The sequence below is a fragment of the Phaethon aethereus genome, assembly GCF_964289735.1.
Source record: "Phaethon aethereus genome assembly, chromosome: 1".
NCBI lineage: Eukaryota > Metazoa > Chordata > Aves > Phaethontiformes > Phaethontidae > Phaethon > Phaethon aethereus.
Window position 1 is genome coordinate 187344713 of NC_138575.1, and position 25248 is coordinate 187369960.

General features: G+C 41.0%; 1 protein-coding gene across 1 annotated transcript; it reads left to right on the top strand.

Moving 5' to 3' along the window:
* Nucleotides 1-4524: 4524 nt before the first annotated feature.
* On the top strand, nucleotides 4525-24337 carry WBP4 (WW domain binding protein 4). Its single transcript, XM_082010315.1, has 10 exons — nucleotides 4525-4600; nucleotides 10927-10999; nucleotides 12495-12557; nucleotides 12656-12779; nucleotides 13648-13869; nucleotides 14756-14811; nucleotides 17895-17961; nucleotides 19937-20097; nucleotides 21128-21369; nucleotides 23895-24337. Coding segments are annotated over exons 1-10 (1218 nt in total). The 5' UTR covers nucleotides 4525-4598; the 3' UTR covers nucleotides 24103-24337.
* Nucleotides 24338-25248: the final 911 nt, after the last annotated feature.

Sequence of the window (25248 nt, forward strand, 5' to 3'; positions counted from 1 at the left end):
CCACACTGCATGTAATCTGTTGGTAACGATGAGATATCATTACAAAAACTGCCAATATAATGATATTAAAGTCTTACACCAAGATCCAGCCCCTGGGGGACGCTGTAAGAAACAGCTGCGCTCCCATAGAAGAAAGGCACGCCTAAGTTCCTCTCTAAACTAAGAAAGATTTATGAAACAACTTTGCCAATGTTTGCGGTATTTATTCCACAGTGACTCCATGGCACAATTGTTTTAAACTCACACTTCACTGCAGAGTTAATAGATATATCAGGGACACAATATAGAGTAAGTCTGCTACAACAGAACAGTTGATGAATAGCTTAGGAATTTGGGAGATGTGGTTTTTTACAATTCAAAACGCTGGGAAGCAATTTGCTCTAGTTCTACTGTAAATTGGTCTTTAATAATTGTTAAGTCATTCTGAAAGATTCAGAATGAGTAAGCCCTGGCTCGTCATTTATTTCAGAGGCTCCATTTTAAAGTTTTCAGTTTTTCAGCCAGGAAAACAACAATGAATGATGTAAGGAAAAATATTAATACAATTAACCAAAGCGTTTTAGGTTCAATGGTCTATTAAAAAAACTTCAGAAACAACTGGGTGCCAATTAGTCAAGTGGGTAACCTATTAATTAATATTATAATTCAGCAGGGTATTTCCATGTACATAAACATACACACAGTATTGATGAAGACTGTAGCACCGCCGATTAGGCAGTTGCTGAACTCTTCCAATGCAAGATGCTGCTTCCAGCTGCTTGTAACTTGGCCAAACTTTGACTGTTTGGGTTGAAATTTTCCAAGTTGAATGTCTGCCTCAGGCTAAATTTTGTTCCATGTGTTGCAGAGGTTGCCTCTGAGGGAGGGGCACAGACGGAGGTAGACTGCGATTAGAAGGACTCAGCCAAAATACTTCAGCTGTTTTCAGAACAAGACCAGGGAAAATGCAGTCTTTCAATGTTAATAGAAATCTCTGGCAAACTTGGAAGGTTCAAGCACCCTTCCAGCTCTGGGCGACAGATCTGAAATCTGACATGAGGGCTGGAGCCACTATATTGGAGGTGTCCTTTGTGGTGTTCCCGTGAAAAATCCACCCGCATTCCATCAAACATCCAAAACCAAATTGCACTTTTTGCATTTTCAGCAGGTATTTGCTAGGCCACGGCCACATTCTTCTCAACTCCTCATGCCGATCAGATGACACACGCCATAAGCAACTTCTCCCCCAGCACCCATGCAGGACAAGACTGCAGGTCAAATAACCATGCTCCAAGCCAGGGAATGGTGGCAGGCTCCAGGCTTTCCACGTAGGAGCTGGTGAAGGCCATGATGGCACCAGGTACATGGGACATGAGCCAGAGTCCTGCTTCTCCTTGCCCCTTCCCTGCCCCGTCCCACGGGTCTTCACAGCAACACAGACCACAGCCACGACCTACCACCACCAGTTATCCTTAGCAGAGACCTCCAACAGCAGAGTCCCAGGCGTTACATCAGGAATCCAGATGATGAAGGATGGCGACACAAGTACGCTACCCTAGGCTGCCTACCTGCTTTTCAGCTCTTTTCCTAAGGGAAAGAAAACCTAGGAAATTACACACAAAAAGCGGTATCAAAACTGTGATTAACACAGCAAAATTTAGGAATTATTAGAACTAAGTGGCCTACGGTAATTAAAACCGTCTCCTAGTGCTTATATGCATGGAGGTCAATCTCTAACTGCAACTGAGCTGGTCATACCTTTTTGCCCATAGAAGCTTTGCTGTGATTAACACACAAATTCCTCTTTTTGCCCTTGTTTTCTCTAGGGCATCACTACACACTTTCAAACCACAGAGGGAATACTTTATTTTCTCCCAAGTTCTTTTATAGTTCCCATCACTACCATAATCCGTAAAATAAAGGATACTGCTACCCACGTTTTTTTTAATGATGGGAAACCAAGACATGAAAAGATGAGAGCAAAAAGCTCCGGACATTGAGTGCGCAATTCTGACACTCAAGACTTGTATTTCTAACACGCTTAGACCTCAAAGCATCTTCTGTACATTGAGAGCGAACAGCTGTTGACTTTAGTCCCAGATGGACAAGTTCAGCATAACTGCACAGCAGATCCCAGGGACTCATGCCAGGCACCCAGAAAAAACAACAGCCCACATGTGAAAACCTTGACATTTATATGGAAATCCTACGGGAAAGGCAGGGGCTGCAAAATCCAATTCTCCAGCCGCCTCAGGCGTGAAACCGCTTCTCCCTCTGCGTATAATCGTCTGCCTCGTTCATCTCACCTCTTCTCACTGCTGCACCTCAGTGGATACACCTCCGGTTCACCACCCGAGCTGGCCGGGCAGGACGATGGCGGATCACGTCACGACGGACACCATCATCGCACACGGGTCCAGCGCAGCCAGACAAGCCTGGCATTTTTACAACTCCTGAGCACTTTACTTTGCAAACTTTCCGAGGGGGTAGGGCTGGTCGGGGCGGAGAGGTAGTAAATGTATAGAATATAGAGTATATAGAGATCAGCTACATCCACTGGGTGGCAGGCATGTTTCACAGGATCCAGATACGCGTACATACGGAGGTATACAAACTTAAATACTGTGCTTGTTCCCCATCTCGAAAGCAGCAACTGAACAGACACAGTTAAAAAACAAATAAATATCCCAGACAGCAAAAATTGACGCATTCCACCGTCATTTTAACACCAGCTTCTTGTCCGCTGTGCTGGGGCGTCCAAACCGCCCTGGCAGCTGACAGTCAGAGCCAGGCGGATACGCGGTGCCCCACGTCACTTCTGTAGGTGGGTGCCCCGACACGAGGTTCAGGGGCCTTGCCGGAGTCTTCACAGAGTCTCTGCTGCGCCAACTAATGCGTAAAGACCAATGCCTGCAGACGCCAAGCCTTTAAACTCTTCCCCAATTTAACAAATTTAAGGGGGAGGGAAATTTTTTTTTGGACTAACAGCTGTCAATGTGTCCATGTGCGTAAGCAGCTAAGTTTTAAAGTTCAGAGAAACATGAAAAACCAGTATTTCCCATGGGTTTCCACTTAGCATCTAAGCAGAGTAATTTCAAAATTTGCTTAAAAGATGTTTCTGGAGAAGAGGCCGTCAACCAAGTTTCAACCCAGTGCATATTTTTATAACCAAGTTGTAAACTACATAAAAACTACACTTACAATGGAAATGCTGACAAATGCATAACTCCTGCAGTTAGCTACGACAGTCTGACCACAAGTCCTCCTTCAGGAAAAAGCAATTTTACTTCTCCCCCTCCTTTTTAAGGCTGCACAACAGCAAGCTGGGGCAGGGGGTGTGCGGTATGCAGGGGTACCTCCGTCTTATACTTTTATTACGAATTTAAGCAACTCTCATTCCACTTATTTCCCACACGTTGAATGAGCCACCCCGTTTTTGCCATAAACAGCCAGAGGGCCTCCTAAATCCATGACTCACCCCGCAGGCTTTCCCTCCACCCTCGTGCACGACCGTGGTAAAAAGTGAATTAAACTTTTTTTTTTTTCGCAGCACCGTCGGGAAATAAGTCACACAGCGTTGGGAGTTGCGGGGGGGTCGCCGTAGGACACAAACTCGGTATGACTTTTATTTGGGGGGTGGGAAGCAGCTGAGGGAGGGGCTTCTCCGGTTCATCAGCCCCGGCCACCCGGAGGCACGGGAGGGACCAACATCCCCGAGCGGCAACGCGGTCCGTCCGGGGACGACGTGTCGTGGGTGCCCGTGTCATGTCCGTTCCCCACGCCCGCCCTCCTCGTCCCTGTCCCGTCCCGGGGCGGTGCCGGCCCTTGGCCTCGGCTCTCTTCCCCGCCGCCTCAGGAGCGCGCGCACGCACCGCGGCCTGTCCGCGCAGGGGCGCGCGGCCGCTAACCGCCCAGCGCGCGCGCCTCCGCCCCCACCCCGCTCGCCCTGGCACCGCGGTGCCGCCGCTCCCCCACGACGGCGGAGAGAGGCAGCCGGCAGGGCGGGCAGGGAGAGGAGGAGGAGGAAGAGGAGGCGGAGGCGACGTCGGCACGCAGCACCCCCCGGCACACGCGCTGCCTGAACTCCTCAGAAAGTTGGCAGGGGCGTCCGCCGGGACGGGGCGCCGCTCGCTGCGGCCCGAGGGCGCGCACCCGCCGCCCTCACGCCCGGAGCCTGCTGCCGCCTCCCCAGCCCCTTCTCCCACCCCTCCCGTCTCCCACAGCCGCGGCGGGGCAGGAACAGCCCAGTACGGGGTGCTGCCGGCGGCGAGGCTCGAACCCTTGGATCTCGGAGGTTCAACGCACCCCCCGCCCCCATCCCCCCCGCGGGAGGAGCGGGGAGAGCCTTCCTGGGCGCGGGGCTCGCTGTAACCTGTGGCGGGCGGGCGGCACTCACCGATCTGCGGCGGCTCCCTCGCCGAGCGGCTCCCCGCAGAGCGCTCGCCTCTCCCGGGGGCGGGGGAAGAGGAGCGGGCGAAGGCAGGAGGTGGGGAAGGGCGGGGGCGGGGAGCGCGGATTGAGCCCTCCCGGCCGCCGTCGCCGCGCTGCCCGCCCCGGCCCGCCCCCGTGGCGCGGCGCGGCTGGCGGGGAGCGGAGGGGAGCGGCGCGGATCGGCGGCGATGTGAGTGAGCCGGGGGGGCGGGGGGGAGTGGGCAGCACCGGCCGCGGTCCGCGCGCAGCCCCCCGCCGCTGAGGGCTGGGGTCGGGCAGGGCCGGCAACGCGGAGGTGGGGGCGGCAGGGCAGGGCCCGGGCCCGGGCCCCGCGGGCCGTGGGGAGGCCTTGGGCAGGCGGGCTGCGGCCTTGCCCCGGCTGCGGGCAGCGACCCTCGCCTCGCGGATCGAGTTATTTCTCTCTCGCTCCCGTCTCCCTGCTCTGCCGGCCCTGCGGCTTTCCTTCCCCTCTCCCTCCCCCCCCCGCTCCCGGTTGTTTGTTTCTGCTGCGCTTTCGGCCCCTTATCTCTCCCAGACACGCCGGGCAGCTTCGCCTGCGGGGGAGGGCATCTGTCCCTCCGCCCTCTCAGACCGAGGCCTCCTTTGGCCCCTCTGGTTCTGGGTGAAGCATGCGAGAGAGGGTTGCTGTGCCTTGGTTTTGTTGGTCATCTCCCACTTCTTTTAAGTGCTTAATTAGAAAACTCGTGCTAATACCTGATAGCATTAGGGGCAGTAAAAATCCAAGCTTTGGCTATTATTAAGGGAGAATGTCACATGAATGGCATTGGCTCGTTTCTGTTACTTTTTCAGGATCCCTAACTTTCCTGCTGAAAAAGAAAATCTGAACTTGGTCAAAAATATCTTTAGGGATCTTTTTGTGGGGAAGTATTTGATAGTTAGGTTGTGTCAGCCTGTCTTGCAGACTGGTTCTACATACAGCAGTGTTCTTAATTTCAGTTATTTCTAAAATTATACCTGAACAGTTTCTTGACCCAATTTATGTTGCTGTTTTTTTCCTTTCCTAATTCTTATCATATTCTTCCTGACATAGCCCATATCCTTCTTCTGCATCTCCAGCAGCAGACTTCTGCGCAGAGCAGATATCCCTGACTTCTGATGCTTAACTTTTGAAGGCTGACTCGGGCAGTTCGCTTTGGGTTCCCTGTATAAGGAAGAAACATGCATCTATGGAATAGAGTTTGCTTCTCAGATGTCTATTTAGGATGGAAAGAGTGGCATTTTAGAGATGACAATCTTCATCTGTTGACATGGAGAACTTGAACAACTCGGTATATCACTTTTTAGACAACTGAAGCTAGGGGAGATGAGTTCCATTGGAGCTCCATGCATGCAGAAGGCTGCCTGCCCTGATATTCATGTGCGTTCTTGTATATTTTTAAAAATATTTGTAGCATTTCCTTTCAAGTTACATAATTTACAATTTAGAAAAGGGATCTGGCAGGGTAGATCCATGCAAATGATCTTCAGCACCAATACCGGCCAGACTGAGCAGCTTCTGCAGCTTCTGCTCTCCACTCAGATTGTCTTATGGGATATCATGGTTTTTATGTTGTTCAGAGGGGGTTAATATAGTAATAAAAAGAAGCAGCCACTTGGGTTGTAAATTAGAATTTACAGAAAGATTGCAAAAAATATAGTCAACTTGAAGGCCAGAAGAACTAAACTCTTCACAGAACTGCCTCACTTCACATGGATGAAAATTCCCATCTGGTACCACTCTGCAGGAGCCCACATATCGATGTATGTTAGAAGGCCAACCAGCTAAGGTTAGGTAGAAGGACAGCCTCATATACTCAGTGTGTCAGGGATGCTGTTTTCTTGAGTCCTTATTTTTAAATACCATTTTTTAAAAAGTAAAAATTGAGGTTATGCATCTATAAGAGTTTTTAGGGTAGGATTAGTGCACTGTGAATGAATGGAGTTGCTGTGAATTATTTGGGAATGTGGGTTGTTAGGGCTGTGGCACTGGGACCTACTTGACAGTACAATAAAACCTTTTTCTTTTTGGTCTCCTTCCCTGCCAATTTTAGCGTTGCATTCTTAGGTCTTACTGGAATATTTGAATTGGATATGGCTGTTCTGGAATGGCTTTCCATGTGGAGGAGGGTCTATTGTGAAAGATAGGTGACTTTTTTTCTTTCGTTCTTTCTACTTCTTTCCATTACAGAACTATTATTTTTCTTTAGAAGTACACAGCATTCCCAAATAGAATTCATTAATATTTCTGAATACTGTCCTGTTGAGTGGCTGTTATACAACAGCCACAATAGCTAATTGAACTTCTTCCCTTCTGTAGTCAGGAACTTGAATCTTTGTGTTACTTACTTCACACACCTGTATTCAAGAAGATGATGCATGCACAGGCTGTTCAGTGCTCAAACCTGCAAAAAGCTGGAAGATACTAACTTTGTGTAAAGTCTTCAGTAGTTGTAGGTATTAAAAGCAAACATGACAGCTGAGCATGTGTGTGATGATTTTTCCCCACTTAAAGCTTATAATTTGGACAGGTATATCGCTGATATAAACCCCCCTGCATCCCTGCCAAATTTCAAGTCTGGTGTTTTAGAACAGAGCTATTCTAAGCAAATGCTTCCAGATTTTGTTTACATGGCCAAATTTTTTGTTTCCTCCTGTTCAGAACCACCTGAAAACAGTTGTTCCCCCTCCCTCCTCCCTTTCAATTTCAGCCTGTATGTGGTAGGAACCAAAACCTCCAGCCCAGTCTCAAAGTGAAGTTTGGCAAAGCTGTCTCAGCCTTCTTTATGATGGTTTCTTAAATATCCCTGTGTAAGGAAGGCTGATGGCACCACCTGTTAAAACATTAATAACACTGTAAGTTGTGAGGAGAAGGAGCTCACAGGTTGACGGATCAGGGCCCTGGACCCCAGTACTGCTGGAGTTACTCTGCCGGTTGCTTTCTGAACGTTGTTGATGGAACCTGTCCCTCTTCTGTGCTCCCAAACGCGTAGTTCCCATGCAGTAGGAGTACGTAACCCAGACCTTGCAGTGCAGGCTGCATGGTTCTTATGGATCAAGAAATTACACAAAGTAAAAATACCCAAGTTTGGGTGTCTTCTCAGAGTTTTCATATCTTTTGAGAATACAAATGTGGTGGGCACTGTTAATGCAGAGTTGCTGTTTGTTCTTCCCGATCTTCTCACTCCCTCTGAAGTTTTAAATGAATTTCAGATATCTGAAAATGGTTTTTATATTGATGCTATTAGCGTTCTACAGCTGTTTGCAGCAGAGTTTGTAATCTCATTAAGGCTTCAAGAAAATGGCTTGAGGTTCACTCCCTCTTTCTCCCCTCTTTCCTTTTAGCCCTCTGAACTGTTGCACATTCTGTCCTGGGTGATTTGACCAGTAAAAATTGAAAGAAAGTCATGTTTTTCAGGAGGCACACGTTTCTTGCAAGTTAGTATAGGATTTCCAGCTCTGGCTGAAAGTTTACAGCAGTGTGTTCAGAAGTTGCCCAGTACCCATCTGTATCGGCGCCGCTCTGTTGCCTGTGTGTCCAGTAGCCATTTGCCAAGCTGACTTGCTCAGCTAGCTCTGGAAAATCTGGCTCCAAGCAGACATTGTCGGAACCCTTCCCAGGAGTAAGTAAAACCCTTCGCAGTAAAACTTGCATGCCCCTCGGGGTCAGTGTCACCAAGCTCCTGTTTGGATAGCCACGCCTGGCTAAATGTGTACAGTCCTGAAGTCTCAACCCTGCCAACCTGGACAAGGCAGACTATGCACTCTGGACTGTCTCTTTGTTTTAGCGAAGGGAAGAAAGATGGTTGTGGTGGTGATGGCTAGTTGGTCAGCTTTCTGGTCCTTAGAAGGCTGGCACAGCTGTAAAGCTGAAAACAAGAACCAACCTTAACTTTACTGATATAGGTGCATGCAGAAGAGTCTTAAAAGCTGTACTGTTTTGACTGCAGTGACTATTAAAAATAACTGTTTCCCTTGATTTGTACTACTCAAGTATAAAAGACCTCTGTACCACTTTAACAGCATCTCCTCTCACACCTGTATTTGACAGATTAATAAAATAATCACATACTTAAACATTGTCATCGATCTGGACTGACTTTCAGGCTGGAGCCTGTGAAGCACTTGCAGCATCTCACTGAAGCAGGGTCTCACTTCAGTTGCTGCTCCTTTCCAAACACTCCTCTTTGGTTTGCTCTCATTGCAGCACACTGGTGCTTTGCAGGCTCCATCATTGTTACAATGGCAGATGTGTTTCGGTGGATATTTCATCTGAGCTTGCTCTTTTTTTGCGTGGTATGAACTCAAGTGGAAAATCTTTGAGAGAATTATTCAGTGTCTAACACTCCTCATACTCATAAATCACAGAATAGGGATCATAATTTACACAATTAACTCTGTTAATTATGAAGCGCAGGATTTAAGGTTCCCAGGATATCAGGTCTTCTGCACAGAGTATCATTTATGTGTACTTTATATGTAACAACAGAGAACCAGCTCCAATCTTTATCAAAACCAATAGGAGATGAAGACAAAAGGCTTCTGTCGTCAAGAGCTGCATTTGTGGTTGAGCCCTGGGTGTGCCCTCAGGTTCTCCAGCACGATTACGTTCTGTGTAGCTACAGTGGTTTGTGACAGATGTGATGTCCAGTAGCGTTTAGGAAAGAAACCAATAGAAAATATAGCTGTGAAAATACAACTCATCACACTCTCAGGTCTTGACTTTTGGTGGGTGCAGCTGTACAGTCTTAATTTTAGTACTTACACTTGATTCTGTTGAAGAGAGCGAGCCAGCCCAGTTAGGTTAAACTTGGAAATACGCAGATGTTCTTGCACCTCTGAAACATGCAGTGAGGCTCTTCTACAATTTATATGTTTTCTGTCAGGCTTGGTTTATTGCCTTAGGAAGGGTAACCCAGCTTTTAGCTGGAAATTTATCTTGGATGGTGTCAAAGGATTTTGAGACAATTTTGGAGTTATAGCTCAAATAGGAAAGAGGGCCTCAGGGTATTTCTGAGCTCTGAATTTGTCACTCCCACTCAGATGGTTTTCCAGCCAGAATGTTTGATTTCCCAGGCTTTGGTCCTAGTACATTTTGATATATAAATCTCAAAAGCCTTTTAATTAAATGGGTAACTAAGTAATAACCCAGTTCTAAAGTACACCATTTAGGGATGAGTACATTTCTGTTTAAAGAGGGGGAAGCTCAGCTGCTTCTTTCTAGCTTTCCAGAAAATTGCTTGAAAACCTACGCATTGCTAACACAGTATTGCACGCAGGTCGATGTATTTTTGCAGAGCATATTCTCCATACTTGCACTTTTAAATAATCGTAGCCTCTTAGAAATTGTATTTTTACATTGAGCACAGGAGGGAGAGTGTGTTTTGATATCTGCTTACATTCTAAGAGTTGATCAGGTCTGTTTCTGTTGCAAAAGATCTGCTTGCATGTATCAGGGTTTGAGGGTGCTATTGTTGTGCATGGAAGAAGTTTTGTTTTTATTGAATAAAAATATCATGGGGTATTTTCGTTGAACTCTGTACGTTGATCTTCAGATGGAAGGCAAAGATTCATTTTTTGGACTCATCTTTTTAAATGTTCTCACTGTAATCTTGAATTGGTTTTGGTTTTGCCCCTCATTCTTTTTCATTTTAACTGAAAAACATAGAAGTCTGTTGCTGGAATGTGTTCTGTTGAACCAAAGTATTGCATCTATTGCTGCAAGCCAACGAGAAATGGAATTATTTCTGCACAAGACTCATCTGGCATTAGAAAGCACTTTTTGATGAAGAAACAGCTATTGGAGGGATTGTTTGTTTTATTGTTAAATACTTTTATGTACTAACTTTTGAGCTCTGAGTTTTCCCCAAGTTTCCTCACATCATTTGCAATTTACGTAAATTGCATGGTTCTGAAATACTCACATTTTTACACTGAAACATCCAAACAATTTACTGCTGTGTCTGTGACCCCAAAGGTCAGAATCTGTTCTAGGATTCTCCACAGTAGCTCACGTTGTCCAGAACTGCACCTTTGTGTTGCTAACCTTACTGTGTACAGTATCCAAAGGAGACTTTGACATTAAATCTAAAGTTTTACCCTTAGAAACATTTATTGTATGCATTTTTATGAAAAATAGTGCAAGTTACGCTTTTCTGACAGTTCTGTGTTTAATTAGGGTATCTAGAGCTGATTGTTTATCTCTGTCTTGCTTTGACTTACATTTCTCATTCTTGCAGCATCACCTTCATTGTAAAAATTTTACATTCTTCAGGGGTCAGATGAAGAATACTGAACTGTGCGTTATGGGACACAGTAGTCAGTATAGCTACTCTTGTTTGCTCCCCATACTTTGTTTAAATTAAAATAAAAAAAGAAAGAAAACCAAACTCTTAGCACTCAATTACCCAGAGAAGACTAAATTTTGTTTCTGAAGCTATACTTATATATATAAAGACCTGTGGCTTTGATTATTGTTTCACATTATACATCTTTTTTTTTTTTTTTTCCTCTCCCCAGGGCCGATTACTGGAAATCTCAGCCAAAAAAATTCTGCGATTACTGCAAGTGCTGGATAGCAGACAACAGACCTGTATGATGGTCTACTATACTATGTCAATGATTTTGAAATACTAGGAATTTGAATTACAGGCTTTTAACATTACTTCTGATACTAATCTATTGATGCATGAAATTAGTTTTTTAAAAATGCCTTTGTAATACTTGTGATTTAAAATGTATTACATGAGAGCCAGATACCAGCATACAAGAGAGTGTGTGCTGTTCTACTTGACAGCACAGATAAGAACTGAAATATCTGACCCTGCTTTTTCTTCAAGTTCTGTAACTTAATGTTTGATCTGTCCTGAAACTTCGTCTGTGCCTGTTCTAGCCTTCATATGCAAGCAGAAAGCAAAACCTGGCATACGTACTGTTTATATATGGTAGGCCTGGTACAGCCAGTGCTCTAAGCATTTAAAGCAGGTTTCTTCCATTTCACACAGCCCACAGAAATGTTACTGGGTTACAGAAAAGTGTTTCTGACTTGCAGATGCCTTTTGCAGACCACTGGACCCATTGGTTTCATACTTAGAAATTGTTTTGCATTCCTAACTCGATACCAGGGGTACTCTTGGAGCTGAGCTTCATCTAGCTTACAGTTAGATACCTGGAATTCAGAATGACAAGTGTGAGCTAATTGGTTTAGGTTTCTTCTTGTAGTCAGTGAAGACAAATACACGTTAAAGGAGGGGATTTGAATAACTTACAAAGTCTGTCTTTAAATAGAGATGAATCATCCCCTGGATGTGCATCCTCTGCACATCGGTTCATGCAAAGAAATTCTAGGGTTACTAGGTCAGGCTTAGGCACCTAACATCTGAACACCTAAATGAGCTCAGATGTTTTTTGTGAGAACCACATGAGGACTTCTGCAGTTGTACCTGTAGAGCTGCTGAACTTCTAGTTCCTACTGGCTTCGGTCTTTCTGGCAGCTTTTCGGCTTGCAGACTGTTCTGTTGACCTTAGTTACCCAACTCTCCCACTTTGCCTTTTCCTCTTTCTCTCTCTCAGATTTGTGGACCTGCAGACTAGTTTAAGTTCATGGTGTATTTGTGGAGCGTAGCATAATCTAATTAAGGACTGTAGCTAATATTTGGAACACTAAATAAGCCATATGGTTTTTAAAAGTTTGCATGAAAACAGAGAGGGTAAAAAAAAAAATCAAGGGATGATGCTTGGAAGGATAGCATGGAGAGGGAGTCCAGATTCCCTGTTACTTGTCTCTTAACACGTGTGCTTAACACTATTATTTGGAAAATTTTAAATCCTATAAATACAGACTATGACATTTTGTGATACCATTTTGGAGCATTACTGATTTTTCATAATTTCTATGTTGAGTGTTTCTCAATATCCCTGGATTCCTATAGCCATTTTATAGCTGTACTATTTGCTGTGTTTTCATAACAGGTTACATTTAGGCTTGTTCAGCTAAGTTTAGTGTAACTAAATTTTAACTAACTAAAATTAACTAAATTAATATTATATAATATGTGTTAATTTTCTTGTTTTTTCTCGCTTTGAAGAGCATTGAGTTTCATGAAAGAGGAAAGAATCATAAAGAAAATGTGGCAAAAAGAATTAGTGAGGTAACCCAAATACCTTATTTGCATGAATGCTTATTTTTAATCTCTTTCATTATCAGACTTGTTTAATTTATTCTCTTGATTTTTTTGTTTTGTTTTAGATTAAAAAGAAAAGCTTGGAAAAAGCAAAAGAAGAAGAAAACATGTCAAAAGAATTTGCAGCAATGGAGGAGGCTGCAATGAAAGCATATCAAGAGGATTTGAAAAGGCTTGGAATTAAGCCAGGTAGTTCATATAGCTGCCAAAGGGCTAAAGACAGAATTGAAAGAATATTGAAAAGGAAAGTTTTTTCTTAAATTAGGTTTTAGGAACATGAGAGGAGGCCTTCAGGACTGTGTTTGCTCATTTAAAAAAAAAAAAAAAAGAGGAGTCTGCAAATTGCCAGTAATGGAAATTACAGTACAGAATTGTTTTAGCTACAGTATCCTCTGTTCTGTGGAACAATCCGATTTGAAGGAGCAAAACTAAACAATGGGATAACAAAAAATAGGCTGTAGTTGGTGCTTTGAATCAGCAGTGCAGCCTCCCTTAGTTAATTTTATGTTTCACTTTTGCCAGTTGGAGACAAAAGTGCTTACCGAGTAGGAGAGGTTGGGTTCCCACTGATGTCAAGCAGCGGAGATGAGAATCTCCTACTCAGCTTGCGGTTCAGCAAGTACCTTTGTTCTGTCCATGTGAAGACATATTATCCTTTTTTAAGAAGTTTGTAGTTTCAAGCTCCTGTAGAAAATTTTCATAACTCTTTTAGTTTCTTTTTTATTGTTGTTTAGTTAGAGCTCATTGGTCCTTACATTTTTTCTCTTTATGTTACTCATTTTTTGATATTTGAACTTTCTTATAGAATCATAGAATAGTTTGGGTTGGAGGGGACCTTTAAAGGTCATCTAGTCCAACCCCCCTGCAATGACACTATAGTATTGCTACAATGCAAGATTTTTTTAATGTAATCTTTTAATTTTACCTGCTATGCATGTAATAGAAATGAGTGAAAATACTCATAAGAAAATTTCCTATTTGCTGTTGCTCAAGAGTGACTAATATTTAAGCTCAGATTATTACTCTTTTTATAAAAGGCAGTATTATTTTCTTTAAGATGATGTAGGTCCCAGTTCGACACAGAGTAAAACACAGAGTAACACAGTGGAAACTAAAGGAAAAAAAGAAAAGAAAGAGAAGAAGGAAAAGAAGGAAAAGAAAGAAAAGAAAAAAAAGACGTCTCAGGACACCTCAATGCCACCAAAAATTGAAACGAAGGACTGGGTGCAAGGATTTTCTCCTGAAGGCTATACATACTACTACAACACCAGAACAGGAGGTAAAAACTAGTGAGGAGCAAATGCAGATATAGTTATTGGATATAAATAAGAAAAGACTACCTGCATGTCTTTACTAGTCTGCTCTCTCAGTAGTAAGCTGATTATTAAAAAGTGAATAATTAGATGGAGTTTTGATATTTAACATTCAAGACTTAGGCATCCAGAACTTCAGACTGGTTTTGCTGTTTGTTAATAATGGGAAAATACAGTAATTCCACAGTTTGTGGAAATGCTTAGCCTTTCATAAGTTAAGTACACAAAAGGCAGCTCTAGTCTTCCTAAAGAAGCTTTTTGATCATGAATGTGGACTAACTTTAATGCACCTCAGTAAATGAGAGTGGTTATGGATTGCTGTCTGATTGTTTCTTTCCACATTTACAGAATTTATCTAACTGTCTGACTTCTGTTGAGGAGCTATGTGTTAGGATCTACTTCAGAGCATAAAAGCAACCCTCTTTCATGATTAATGAGAATATTACAAACTGTTTCTTATAAATCTAAGGATTGACATTAGTGTTTGCTGTAGTCTTTCCTCATACAAGATAACTTCCAAATGGTAAAAACCTTGTGTGTTTGGGTTCTTCTGGCCTATGCTGACATTTAAAAAAAACACAAACCCCTTTTTGTACCAAAATTCCAGTATCTATGTATCAGCCATAGTTTAATAGAGTCTGCAAGGTGGTTAGTCCCAGTAAAGCCAACTGTAATTATGATACTTTGGTTTATTGTTCGTACCATAGTTTAATCAAGGATAATTTATATTCCAGGAAGGTGTATCTATATTGTTAGTGCATACACACCAGTGTCATAGCATCTGTTTTTTCTAAAGATTATTAAACATAAACAGGATTGAATGATGGGTGAAATATGTTTTTGTTTTTTAAGAATCACAGTGGGAGAAACCTAAAGGATTCCAAGGCAACTCTCAAAAGTCGCGAATGGTAATCAAATACTGTTATTCATACTTTTCTTTGTCCCTGTAAACACTTACCAGAAATAAGCCAAGTAATGTGCAAGTCTTCTGATTGTAGAAGATAAATTGTTTGCTCTTAATAAACTAAGGAAAACATAATTTGAGTATATAGAATGTTTTATGATATACTTGATGAAAACTGAAATTTTACTATAGAAATCTCTTTTGGCTAATTTGTTTATCAAGGGAAGAGAAATGATAGTGGTGGTTGTGTTTTTACAGAATATGCTTTTTTGGTGCTTCAGCCGATAAAATAGAAAGCTTTTGGGAAATCCTGAATAAATTCTGTTCAACATTTTGTGAATGAAATGTAGTTTAAAAAATTAAATCTTACACATTTTAGATAGTTAAGACTCCTTCATCTCAGGAAACGTTGAGATTGTGTTGTCAGATAGTTAAAAAAAGAGAGTGCCTAATTTTTTGTGTTTGCTTTAGCATGCAGTTATGTGATAACTTGTCTTTTTCCTGGGTTTCTTACAGTCATGGAACCTATATGCAAGCAACCTTTTAGCATGTTACTCTATTTTCCTTATTTAAAGCACAGGAAAACTTGCAGAATAGTCCAAAGACAGAAAGATTTCTTATTAATGGGCTTTCCCCGATACTTATCAGTTGAGGATTTTTGTGCTACAGAACATTAAAAATGGGATTTTTACAATGCTCCTGTGAAGTGATGTTACGTTTCCTCATTTTCAAGATAGGTGTCATATGTACAGTATGATGTAAAGTCAGTTTTGTTTGCTAATGTTGGAGACCAAAAAAGCCTGGCTTTTTCAGAGTGCTTCACATTCTGTAGCTCTACGTTGCTGCATCTCAGAAGGTAGCCTATGCTTGGTACTGGTTTACTTACAGTCAGAGGAGAAAATGGTTATCATTGTGTATATTTTTAGGCAGTTGAATCAATTCACAAAGTGTACATGAAGTCTTGTATGTATTCCATCTCTTGTTAAGACAGTGTTTTATCTCAAAAATGCAGGCTTTTTCAATCCAGTGTTCATTCCCAAGAGACTGCACACTTCATGTTGGAGCTGCCCGTCACATGCGTCTCTGGCTTTCTGATTCCTTTATCCTGTGGTTTTGCACGACTTGTTAACCAGCACTTCAGCTTTTATCTTTTCAGTCAAGGCATAGCTTTGCAATATTTATAAGCCAGTCTTACTGTAGCCTTCCACTGAAAGAGGTGGTCCTGTGACAAATCTTGTATGGTCCTTGGTGCATATTTGCCCCGACAGTGAACTAGTTCAGGGTGTGAAGACATCAGAGCTTAGGTTAGTGCTTTGCAGGCTTAGTTCCTTGCCATTAGCCCTCTTGTTTCCCCATTAGGAGAAATGCCGGTGCAGGCAGAGCAGATGGAGGAGAGAAGGAGCTCCCTTCTTGGCAACAATTTGAAGTTAAGCTCATCTCGGCTATATCATAAACACACACCTTCAGCCTCGGCTATCTCTCTAATGCCACACGACTGTATTTTGCCATTCCTTCCTCACCCTGCTCGGTGACTTTGTGGTGTCTTGAGTTATTTTCGCTATTGCTAAAAACAAGCATTTGATTGCTCCCTTATTTAGTCCGAGCTAAAGATATTTGGAACATTCCAGAACTCTAATGAGGACTCACTGCCCAGAAATGAAAGGGCATGCTTGAAATATGTAGTGAAAGTGAGATTCACAGACCCTCCTTGTTTTATAGCACCTTCGTAAGAGGTGGAGAGAACAGAGTAATGAAAAGGCATATTGAAGACTACCTATAGCATCAGTTAGATTTACATCATGCTTGTTAGCATTTATGTAGTAGGATACTCAGTGTGCCTAGTGTCAAATATCTGCTAAGAACCAGGTCTAAAATGCTCAGGATCTAACTCTAACAAAAAGGATAGGTTGCACTTAAGACTAGGTTTTTGTCCTCTTTCTACTTACATAAAATGAATTTTCCTCTTGCTTCTTTTTTTGAAACTAGCACACTGAACTTTTGAGAACAAAACCTTGAGGAGACTTGCTCACTGAAGGTTTTTCTTGCCTTTGCCTTCTCTGAACCTGCTGGTACAATTTTTCCTGTTTACAGAGCATGTGTGAGAACTCTTAACTTCTGATTTTGTTGTGTTTTTTAAAAAGCAACAAAGTTTTAATAGACTATTAAACAAATGTATAGGTATGTGTGTGCAAAAGCCTATTTAGATGTGTGTGTGTCTGTATACACGCACACATAGACATTTATTAATGCAAAAACAGTGTATGGTGAAGCTGCGTAGATGTCCTGCCCAATACAGGGGAGTGGGCAGTATTAATACCTAAGGAACTGTGAAGTAGTTGTATGTGTAAGTGTTGGTCAAAAGCCAGTTTTTAAGGAAGATATTAAGTCATGTGTAATGACTGGTTATCTAGCTGTGGCTGATTCTGCAAAACATCTGTATTTTAATTACACATCCACAAAGACACACCAGTGACTTCTGCCACGTTTCATACGTATTTATTAATCAGTAGGGGAAAACAGTGCTTTGCTGAAATTGGTGCTTTACTAAAGTAGTAAATACATTGGCATACATTCCTCCATACAAAGTTTGATTCTTCAATTATTTTTGGTGAAGATTTATTTTGGGATAAATTTTAGAAAGGGTTTTTTGTTTATGCTCAATTTGTGGTAGTATTTATTGGTATTGGTTTTCTGTAACTTTCACAAAACTCTGAGCCTTACAGTGAAATTACTACAGGCAATGACATAAACAGGAAATTACAACCTCAGGGGTGAATGCTTTGGAAAATAAAAAACATGTAAAATAATGGCCTATATAATAATTTGAACTCCATGGCAACATTTACTGTACTGCCTCATACTAATTCTACACTGTTTGAAAAAAATTGTGTATGTGCATTTTCAGTATTTTAAGTTAAGCAAGTCAATCTCATTTGAGTCAATACTTTCTAACGCCTTTAGGGGTTCAAGCTTTAAAACAATAAAATTACCACAAACCAAAAATACTCAAGGGTTGAATAGTCTTACAAGTGATGCTTTGGCTGATCCTTAAAACTTTTTTAATTAGTTCCTGTATCTTTTTCTTAGGCAGCAGAGTGGGTAGAAGGTGTCACTGAAGATGGTCATACCTATTACTATAACACACAAACAGGAGGTAAGGAGAGCTTGTTTTCCAGTTAAGCTCTGTTTCAGAAGGGAAGGTTTTCAGAGAAGCATTTTATTTTGCAAATAACTGCATTTTAAGGCCATTGCTAAGTTTTGTGTTTTTTAAGCTGCTACCTTAGTTGAAATATACTTGTTGCTTAAGTCAGTACTGGCTTTTACAGCTCTATTGTCAGTGTGTATTGTCAGCACATTTGTGCTTCAAAGGGTTTTTTTAGGCATCCAACTTGTAACTCTAAAGTATGAGTTCTTCTTTTCTACATATATATTGAAATTATAGTTTGGAAGGCAGAAAGTGGCAGGATTTTGTTTTGACAGGTATGTAGGACTGAATAAGAATCTCCTAAACTTCTCCTCTTGCTGACATAGCATTGATAAGACATAGCAGTCCGGAATCTTACCACCTACTTCTTTTCCCTGTTTTTTTCCCCTACATGGGGAACTGTGTGGTAATTCCCTGGGAACAGGCATCTGTTTTCTAAATCTGTTTGAATCATTTTAAGGTCAGTGATGCTTCTCTGGAGAGCAAGTGATTTTATGCTGGCTATGAGTTTTCCTTCTGCTGTTCACTATGAAGTGGTGTTCATAACAATGCCAAGAATAGAAAAAAACACCAAAACCTTTCAGGTTTTCAACATGCCACTCCCTTCCCAAATGATTTGTGATTTCTTCTTTTGAAGGGGAAAGGAGATGCTGGTTATTTTTAAACATTGCCTTCTAAGTTCAGATACATTTTATGCCTTTGGTTGTGTTGTTTTTTAAAGTTCTTCATGGACACATGACACTCGTGAAGAATGTCTTTGTAATCATCGTATTTGGTAAAGTTTTGGCCTGTGAGATTTTAAAGTGATCTCTTACTTTTATATAGCTATAAGTGTCTTGGAAATGCTTGAAAATTACTTGTCAGTTCTGTTAACGCTAATCCCATCCTCTGAAGACAAGACAGATTTGTAAGAGGGAAATAGTTGTAGTATCTCATCTCAGGCATGTAACTTAGGAGACTGGTATCTCTAGGCTTAGCGCTACAAGTCGTGCTTTGGAAGGCTGCACCTTATGTGGCACCTAGGAAGTGAACTTTCTCAGTTACTAGTCTAAAGCTAGATGACAGCAGTACCCCAAGAGACTGTTCTGTTCATGCAAAGTCACTCATTGCCAGTTTCTTACACCTTTACTTCTTTAAGATGCATCTAGTTGCATACCTGTTAGGTGTTGTTTTCAGTTAGGGATTTCTTTGGGAATAGATACAATAATTGGAAAAATAGTAGTTTTATTACATTTGAAAGCTTATACAAAAATACAGATTGAAAGTTGGTGTACTTTTGCCTTATTGTTACTAAAACCAGTTTTAAGACCATTGAGTCAACCTTTATTTAAATATTTCTCCTCAGTACATTTGCTGCAATACTACCTTTTAATTGAAAATGAGGTCGTATCCTGTGCAGACTTTGATGTCTTTTCAGATTGATGTTTGTATTTTCTTGTTTGCTTGACAGCTACTTAATTAGAGACCCAATGTTACCAAGTAGCACAGGGAAGGGGTTTACCTGCCCAGAGAGCTGAGGCTCGTAGTTACTGTTCTTTACCTTATACTGTCTTTGTAATCAATGGACAACTCAAATCAAATAGGCACCTCTAGAGGGCAATTTGTCTGTCCTGTGTAAGGATGAGAGGGACCACAGTCTTGCGAACTGCAGTTTGCTGTGCGTGATATTTTTCTTAAGCACTAATTAAAACAAGCTTTGTCAACAGTGAGCTCAGCTGTCATGACTGTATCTCTGCTGGGAAGTGGAATGTTATCTTTCTGCTTATGTTTATTAAAACAAACATACTGAACAAAGGCAAAAGCCTTGTGCTGAATTGTTTGCTGTATTTTTGCATAAGGCAGCACTGCTTCTGAAAGGTAATGTTGTCAAAGCAATAACAGGTCAGAAACATAAATAATGTGGTTGTTCAAACATCTTGGGCAGTATCCACATGGGAGAAACCGGATGGTTTTGTTTCATCTTCAAATGAGAAGAGTCAGCGTGACAAGCGTTCTGAAGAGCTTGCAGAAACAGATTCCAAAGCATCTGAATCAGACTCAGAAGATAGTGAAAATGAAGCACAGAGTTCAGAAAAAAATTTCAAGGTACGTTTTCAGATTTATTTTATATACAGTATTAATCTTCTAGCATAAGATGATTTCTCTTTTATCCCTTGTGGTAGGCTGTACTCGTTCTAATGAGGTTCAACCGTACGACTGAAAGTAGAAGTTTGCACTTCTTTGAATAGTAAAATGAGTCTTTATTCAATTATTTGGCCCATTAGAGGCATGGTTCCAGAATCAAAAGCATGATCTTTCCTCTAGCCTACCAGGGGTAGCTTGAATTCTGCAAGAAATGTGATCTTCTCTGAGAAAGGTCAGTGTCATCTCTCTGAAATAATTTACAGAATGGTTTGGATTTCAGTGTGAGGATGACTTCAAACTTTCATTGGTAAATGTGACTGCCAAGAGACCTTCAGGGAATGCTTTTGACTGAAAATGACGTGGTTGTTTCCTTATTAATTGAGATCAACATTGGCAGCATATAGTACAAAATCTGTATCAATTCTATATTTTTGTCTTCAGATTTAAAACAATATAAAGGGTGTGATTATGGCTCTGGCTGGGTCAGATATTTTTTCTGGAACTGGTAGTTCAGAGCAGGCAGAGACAGTTTAAATGGAAAATGTATTCATAGACAGATGTTAATTCTGAAATACATATTTTTGTATTACTGTGCACCGTTATAAACTACTACCAGGTACTGGCGGTAAAGAGAGTGTATCTGCATGCACAGAAAGCTGTATGTGAATTTTTGCTTTTTTTTTTTTTAAGACATGCTAAGGTTTGTTTTAAGTAAGTTTGTGTTGGCTATTCCTTGCTAATTTCAGCCTTGATAGATGGGATTTTCCAACTTTAACTTTTTGTAACATTTAAAATTTTATTTCAACTCTGGATGTGATGAAAGCTCAAGGAAAAAATGTAAAGATTTTATTACAATATGAGTTTATTGTTTCAAGTAACTCTCGGTTGAAAAATATGAATAGTAGATAATAGTAAATAAAAGATATAAAATAAAGCTACATTGTGTTTTTATTTAGGCATTTTTGCTTAAGGTGGGTTTTTTCCTCTTTAGAGGAAAGGAGATAATCGTGAAGGATCAGAGGAAGGGAAAAAATCTCCCAAAGCTAAAAAGTTAAGTCCTTATGGGAAATGGCGAGAAGTTAAGCCACAAGAAACTGTTGATAAAGAGGAGAGTACATCAGCTTCCCAAGAAACCTCTAGTGATGCACCTAACAAGACCAACCCTTATGGAAAATGGAAACCAATTACAGAAGAAAAAGAAGAAGAAGAAGAAGAAGAAGAAGAAGAACCCAGGTGAGGATCTTTTTACCATAGTTTTTTTTAAACTATTTTAATATTTTCTTAATATTTGTTTCCAGAATACTGGAAAAAAGCTGAAGCTTTTTCTTCTGAATTCTGACAGAGTTAACACGGCAGTGATTGATTGGGAACATAGCCCAAATACAATTCTTCCTGCAGCGATTATTTTAAGTAATAGCTCTCCATGGGGGATGGTGGTGATATTTTGGTTTTAGGGTAGAAGTTCACCATGAATACAGCGTAAACTGAAGTGATTTAAAGGATCATTGTCATCCATCATTTTTCTCAGAGGCTGAGTATCAGCTATTTAAATGTAGTTGCTCTAAGCTCATGTTCCTCAACATCGTCTCCTTCAACAGTTTGGTTCAGCTGCCTCAAGCTCTTGTGTCTGTTTTTTCAACTGCTTCCAGCCTCGGAACAGCATAGGCAGCTTTCTCAGGGCCTCCAGCTTCCAGGCTAAATTCTGTTTCTTTCTGATGAGTAGTTAGTTGGGCTAACTCTGCCTGGAGTTCAAGATCTGTCTTCATCTTCTAGGACCACCAGCAACATTATCTTGATTGTACTGGGTTAGCATTGCTTTGAATTCCTTCCCTGTGGCATCAGTAGTTGCTGACATCATGAGTATGCTTTTTTAGACTACAAGCAATTTCTGTGTAAGCCTGGTATGTCTGGCTGAGTTACTTCCACAAGCAGTGAATTATTTCTCTCTTTGTGGTGTTGTACTAACTCTGACTGTTCAGCTGAAGGACATAGCCTAAAAGACTCTTCAAATTTTTGTCTTTTCACCCAGTATTGCAGTAAAAGAATTCTGGTTCAACTGTTTTTCTTGTTCCCTAATTTCCCTCATTTCAAAACAAAGTTAAGCAAAAACAAAACAAAATCCACTACAACCTTTTCTGCTGTCACTATGGGTAAGTCCTGGAGAGGCTCTTACAATGTGGTGGGAGATACTTTCTGTAATGATTTAAGTAAGGAGATGAAAGATAAAACGTGTAACCTAGTTATGCCAATTTTAAATCTGGAAGCTGTCCCTCTCATGTCCAGCCAATGTACCACAGATGTTTTCATGACATGCATCTGATCAGGATGCTTGGTTTGGTTTGTTTTACTGCATAATGCCTGAGATGGTTGTTTGGTTGTGGTGGGGTTGTTTTTGTTTTTTTGTTTTGTTTTTTTTGTGAAACATGCTGTCTTTTGTGGCCAGTTTCCTGTGGAGCCGTCTAGCAGTCTGGAGAAATTATGTTTCAAAGAATGAAAAGAGTCTTCTCCCTCATACTCACAGCATTCTCCAGCATTTTAGTTCTAAATTATTCAGCAGATATTTTGAACAGTGTCAAAATTCTAAATTAAGCACTGATACACTTCCTTGGTGATGGTGATGTTCACATAACACCTCCTGTATTGGACCAGCTAACCGCTCCTTGACTCCAGAGCTGATAAATTATTTCAGGTTTTTAGAAAGCGCTGTCCAATGAAAGGTGCTTTTAGCTGCTGAACATTATATACTAGTCTATAGGTTAACACACAGGCCTGAGAGAGACATACATGTAAATGAGACAAATGCAGTTGGTCATGATTTACTTTGAATTGAGACTAGGTCCAGCGCCAGCCACTTTCAGGAGATTTACATTTTCAAGATACTGTAACAGTCACAGTTTCTTGACTTGCTTGACTTGCAGTCATTCTCATGGCTCTTGTGTGGGTGCTTGAGCTGATGCATGTCTTCCTTGAAGCACAGGACCTGAAACTAGGTGTAGTACATGAGTTGACATCAGACTAACACTCAGTAGTACTGAAAGATTTCTTCTATGGATCAGCCAGGAATACAATCTGTACCTCTGTGCAGCAGTGTTAACACTGGTGTGATTCCTGATGGACTTGTGATTTAGCCAATTTTCTGCAAACTGTCCAGTTGTTCTCCATTGTATGTTTGTGCCACAGATTATTCTTGTAAAACGCAGTGTTTTGCTGTTGACCCCTTAAAACCGATTGGTCATTTTTAGACAATGTCTTTGATTTGTTCAGATCAGTAGTAGCTGTGATCCTGTTCTCCAAAGCTGCTTCTCCCAACTTGGGGTCACTGGCTGATTTGGTAAGCGTGTTCTCTGTTCTGTCATGCAGGCCCTCAAGGAGGGACACTTGCAGAAAATTACTCAATAGCATTTTGTTGGTGAACGATTGCTAATTACTGACTGACAACTGTCTTTCAACCGTCTTAAATTTGCACACATGCAGACCTGTTGTCTTTTGCAGGGCTACTTACATGATGAGTGCTTGGGCCGTGCTATAAGCTCTGTACAGAATGAGGTCACTTTTTTTACTTTTTATGGCAGCCCACAGAGAAGAAACAAAGAATGTGGGGGTTTTTTTCTTGATCCCTGTCATGATGATGATCTTCACTAGAAGACTGCATCTAGCTCAAAGCTGCTTTGACAATTAAATATGGATGTTAGTGTCTGCAGTAAGCCATGTTCTCTCCATGTAGATTAACCCTTTTATGTTTTCCTCTTTTATCCCAGTGAAAAAGTGGACCTGGAGCTTCCTAGTACAGAGAGTGACAATCTTTCACCTCCAGTGCTAGAGGTTCCAGAAGATGCAACAGTGATATTTAAAGAGAAGACAGTCACCTCCCTTGGAGACCTGACAGAAGGGGTGCCAACATTTAAAAAAAGGAAATTTGAAAATGGAAAATCTAGAAACTTAAGACAAAGACTAAGTGATCAGTAATACTTAAGAAATCATTTTAGATTCTGTTTAAGGTAGAGTGAATCAAAAGTTTAATATTTTAAACAGGCTTTTATAAATAAAATGTTGGATAGAAATTAAGGATTTATAGGTATTAAAACATGTGAGTTGTAATATTTTTTTATTTTATTTTGATGTGATTGATTTTGGAATGGAAGTTTGTGTTATATTACTTACGCAATATTGTAAATACATTTATTTTTTATTTTAGCCATGACATCAAAGTTCGATTTGCTCCGTGTATGCTGTTTTAAATACATTGCATAAGATTTTTTACTCCTTTTCTAAGTATGGGAGAATGTAGTAATCCTTCATCTGGCAAAAATGATGCAGACCATTTACTTTTACAGAGTCACTGGATCAGTGGCATGTACTAGAGAGTAAAATCTAAGATTGTTTGTGGGGAGTAGTTTCCCAACTAATGAGTAGAAATACTGGGCTTACTAACCTTTGGCTAATCACTTGCAAAAGAGTAGGTGGTGAGACTGCCAACATTTCAAAGAGATCATCTGAAAGCTATTTTTAGAGGAGTTAGTCACATCAGTGCCACTCATCCCAAATGACGTTCTGAAAAATTATTTGCATACATGCATGATAAATGTATTAAACCTCTGCAGAAGATTTAAACCTGATGAATCTTAACTTTTAATAACAGCATGAGGGGCACCTCTGTTGGAGTAGATATTTCTGTGGTGTCTTCCTGTTGTATTTTGCTTTGGTTTTGTCTCTACCTGAATTTTTCCTTCTTTTTACACATCAAGTTTTCTTTCTTTGGTCTTGTTTTCTTTCTGTCTCTTTCCCTGTAAAAAAACAATTGCCTGATATTTTCCTGAAAAAAGATTCCAAAGACCTGGCCCTGCTACAGCATGCAGCACCCTTTCTGAGGTTGACAGGTTTTGTCTGTTGATAAGAGGAGTGCATTGAATAGTTGCAATGTTCATTAAGCTGAGAGGGGCTAAGTGTATTGAAGCTTCATTGTTCTCAGTACCATAGGAGAGGAAGACAAAAGATGGATAAGTAGAGCCAATGGATAAGTAGAGCCGATGGCTATACTGTCCAAGATGGCAATTCTTAAGGATTGTAGATTTGATTTCTTCACTTGGTGGGATTGGTCTGCATTTAGCATCA

Excerpts from the sequence above, each read along its gene's own strand:
- WBP4 (XM_082010315.1), top strand. Across the intron at positions 12,780-13,647 it reads AAGGCTTGGAATTAAGCCAG|ATGATGTAGGTCCCAGTTCG; the intron begins GTAGTTCATATA and ends ATTTTCTTTAAG. Across the intron at positions 14,812-17,894 it reads ACTCTCAAAAGTCGCGAATG|GCAGCAGAGTGGGTAGAAGG; the intron begins GTAATCAAATAC and ends TCTTTTTCTTAG.